The 3,789-nt window shown below is 51.1% G+C and overlaps 2 protein-coding genes across 2 annotated transcripts in view; one reads left to right on the plus strand and one right to left on the minus strand.

The window, feature by feature from the left end:
- TMEM186 (transmembrane protein 186) overlaps positions 1–1,295 on the minus strand; it is a 3,061-nt gene extending 1,766 nt beyond the window's left edge. The window contains exons 1-2 of the mRNA XM_010840455.1: positions 1,265–1,295; positions 14–124 (exon numbers count right to left, since the gene is read on the minus strand). Coding sequence (XP_010838757.1) covers positions 14–124; positions 1,265–1,267 — 114 coding nt within the window. The 5' untranslated portion in view covers positions 1,268–1,295. The remainder of the gene's footprint in view (positions 1–13; positions 125–1,264) is intronic.
- Positions 1,296–1,411: 116 nt separating this feature from the next.
- PMM2 (phosphomannomutase 2) overlaps positions 1,412–3,789 on the plus strand; it is a 30,870-nt gene continuing 28,492 nt past the window's right edge. Inside the window, exon 1 of the mRNA XM_010840457.1 lies at positions 1,412–1,600. Within this exon, the coding sequence (XP_010838759.1) occupies positions 1,535–1,600 (66 nt within the window). The 5' untranslated portion in view covers positions 1,412–1,534. The remainder of the gene's footprint in view (positions 1,601–3,789) is intronic.

A 3,789-nucleotide genomic window follows, 5' to 3' on the forward strand; every position in this document is an offset into this window, starting at 1 on the left:
AGTGGGGCGGCCCGCTTCCCACCCACCTCCTGGGATCCTGCCCACCGCAGCAGCACAGCCGGTGGAGGGGCCGGCCCCAGGCGGCTGGCCCTGGTGACCGCGCCACAGCTCGGAGGACGGCAGCCTGGAAGGGAGACAGGGAGACCATTTCTCTCAGGGAACTCAACCATGCGGATAACTCAAGGGACAGGTGCAAAGCCCCTCACACAGAGGCCAGTCCTGTGAGATCGGCATTACTGCCAGACATGGAAAGAAAGGTAAAGCCAGTGGCTTTGTTTGCTGTTGTTCGTTGCTAAGTCGTGTCTGACTCTCTGCGACCCCATGGACTGCAGCCCATCAGGCTCCTCTGTTGCTTTACCTCACAGATCTTCAGGAAAGCTGTGCACCACAGGAACCACCACTTCTACTTTATCATGGAGGAAACTAAGCCCAGAGAAGGCAAGCAATGTACCCAAAGACCCACAGCCAGTCGGCGGGGCAGAGTCTGATTTTTAAAAGTGGTCCTCCTTCCTCCAGGTAGTTCAAGTAAATATGGGAAAGGAGGCACAACCTTCATTCATTCAACAGTTATCCTGCGAAAGGACAGCTCTACGCTGCCACTAAATAATCCATAGCCTGTGTGACATTTCCTCAGGCAGGAAACGCCATCAGTGTCCTAATGGGGAACAAACCCGGGAGATAGTCATCACAATAACTTCCCAATTCTCGGTTAGATTAAAGCGTCTTCTTGGGGTCTGAAGTGAAACGCTATTTCTTGGCCTAGACTGAGAAGGGGTTGAACGAAAGAGGAGGGAGGGATGGAGGAATCAACCCGCTGCGCTAGGGTTTCATGAGGCGCAGTTTCACACCTCGAATAGTGCAGTGAAAGATACTTTGGGCGGTGGAGTCAGATCTGGGTTCCAATCCCGACTGCTACAGTCACCAGCTGTGGATCCTTGGGCAAATTACTCCGCCTCTCTGGGCCTCAGTTTCTTCATCTTTAAAAACGGGGATCCAGAATATACTGAATGTGATGATGGTTTGAAAGACTTCAAAACGCACTTAATGCACTCCGAGTGCTCAGTGAGTTTTAGTTATTGCCAGCTGTTGGTCCACGTGACCGGAGGGCAAAGTAAGGCGGGAAGCAGAAAATTAAAACCCACGCGGATGTCCCTCTGGCACATTCTCCGAATGAGAACCCCTGGCGTCTGCATACTTGCCCCAGGCGTGCCCCGGACCCCCAAAGCACGTCACCTCCCTCGCTCCCCACCAGTCGCTTTCTTACCATGGCACCACTGCCCGCTGCCGGAAGTGAATCCACCTGCTCCCGGAACCGCTAAGAGCGCGTGCTGGGCCCTAATAGGACAGGGTAGAGGCGCGTTGCATTCTGGGATCTGTAGTCCAGGGCACATCCCAGAGCCGCTAGTGGCCGGCATTGTGGGAGTGGAGTCTCCTCCTCCCGGCGTGCCCTACGGCACGGGGGCCGGACCCGGAAGTTCCGGGCAGAGGTCCAAGTGCCAGCGAGTCCTGTTAGGTGCGCGTGGAAGCTAGGGTCATGGCTGCGCCCGGTCCAGCGCTCTGCCTTTTCGACGTGGACGGGACCCTGACGGCCCCGCGGCAGGTAAGAGGCGCCCGGCAGTAGCCGGTGCAGAGCCCCCTACTACTCCCAGGCAGGGCTAAAGACCGCCCAGGCAGGCGATCTGGGGCGGCTAGGGACCGCCCACCTCCCTTGGAGCGACTGAACTTTACTCTGTGTTCCCTGGAGGGCTGAGACGGAAGCCCTAGCCAGATCTGCAAGACCTCAGGGTGCTCGGAGAGATGGGACAGGCCGAAAAACTCTAAGAGAGCAAGGAACTTCTGTTGGCTTGGAAAAAATTCTGGACTCTCACCGTCAGCCCTGACTGTGAAACCCAGCTCAGCCCCTTTACCAGCTTGTGTGCCCTTTTCAGATGTATCACTGTGGTCTGTGCCTGTAGCTTGATGTGAATGACAGGTTTTCAGGTCAGACCGGCCTAGTAGAGTCTCAGCTTTACCTCCTGACAACTGTGTGACCTTGAGCAAGTCACTTAACCTCAGTATCTATGGCTTTAAGTGGGGAGGTGACCTGTTCCTTGAGGTGTTTGTGGGAGTCGAATGAAATCATATAAGTTCATGAAAGTATCTTGAAGACGGTAGGCTGGGTTCAATAATACTCAATTAGTATTAACCACCACCACCATTGCCTTGTCCAGCCCCAGTGGAGTGGGGTGATGGATAAGACCTAGATTGCTACAGGCTGCCTGTTGAGAGTCTCCTTGGACTCCTGGAAACTTCTCTTTTCCAGATTTTGTTGCCATGGGCACAGATTTTGTGATGACGCTCATTCTGAGCTCCCCCTTGCATGAATCAGTCACTGAACAGCAGCCATTCAAACTTGGGACTGGTTCCAAGTGGCCTCACTGTCTTCAAGTTCTGTCTCTACCCTGCTTGGTTCAGGCCGGATGGTAGCAGTGGTGAGTGCGCTCTGGAATTCACACGCACAGAATGTATGTGACCTTAGCCGCATCATTTTACCTTTCTGAGCCACAAGTGCTGTATCTAGTGATAATCAGATCAGATCAGATAAGTCGCTCAGTCTTGTCCGATTCTTTGCGACCCCATGAATCGCAGCACGCCAGGCCTCCCTGTCCATCACCAACTCCCTGAGTTCACTCAGACTCATGTCCATTGAGTCAGTGATGCCATCCAGCCATCTCATTCTCTGTCGTCCCCTTCTCCTCTTGCCCCCAATCCTTCCCAGCATCAGAGTCTTTTCCAATGAGTCAACTCTTCGCATGAGGTGGCCAAAGTACTGGAGTTTCAGCTTTAGCATCATTCCTTCCAAAGAAAGCCCAGGGCTGATCTCCTTCACAATGGACTGGTTGAATCTCCTTGCAGTCCAAGGGACTCTCAAGAGTCTTCTCCAACACCACAGTTCAAAAGCATCAATTCTTCGGCACTCAGCCTTCTTCACAGTCCAACTCTCACATCTATACATGACCACAGGAAAAACCATAGCCTTGACTAGACGAACCTTTGTTGGCAAAGTAATGTCTCTGCTTTTGAATATGCTATCTAGGTTGGTCGTAACTTTCCTTCCAAGGAGTAAGCGCCTTTTAATTTCATGGCTGCAGTCACCATCTGCAGTGATTTTGGAGCCCAGAAAAATAAAGTCTGACACTGTTTCCACTGTTTCCCCATCTGTTTCCCATGAAGTAATGGGACCGGATGCCATGATCTTTGTTTTCTGAATGTTGAGCTTTAAGCCAACTTTTTCACTCTCCACTTTCACTTTCATCAAGAGGCTTTTTTGTTCCTCTTCACTTTCTGCCATAGGGTGGTGTCATCTGCATATCTGAGGTTATTGATATTTCTCCCGGCAATCTTGATTCCAGCTTGTGTTTCTTCCAGTCCAGCGTTTCTTATTATGTACTCTGCATATAAGTTAAATAAGCAGGGTGACAATATACAGCCTTGACGAACTCCTTTTCCTATTTGGGACCAGTCTGTTGTTCCATGTCCAGTTCTACCTGTTGCTTCCTGACCTGCATACAGATTTCTCAAGAGGCAGATCAGGTGGTCTGGTATTCCCATCTCTTTCAGAATTTTCCACAGTTTCTTGTGATCCACACAGTCAAAGGCTTTGGCATAGTCAATAAAGCAGAAATAGATGTTTTTCTGGAACTCTCTTGCTTTTTCCATGATCCAGCAGATGTTGGCAATTTGATCTCTGGTTCCTCTGCCTTTTGTAAAACCAGCTTGAACATCAGGAAGTTCACAGTTCACGTATTG

The sequence above is a fragment of the Bison bison genome, unplaced genomic scaffold (assembly GCF_000754665.1).
Source record: "Bison bison bison isolate TAMUID 2011002044 unplaced genomic scaffold, Bison_UMD1.0 scf7180017864144, whole genome shotgun sequence".
NCBI classification, from domain to species: Eukaryota; Metazoa; Chordata; class Mammalia; order Artiodactyla; family Bovidae; genus Bison; species Bison bison.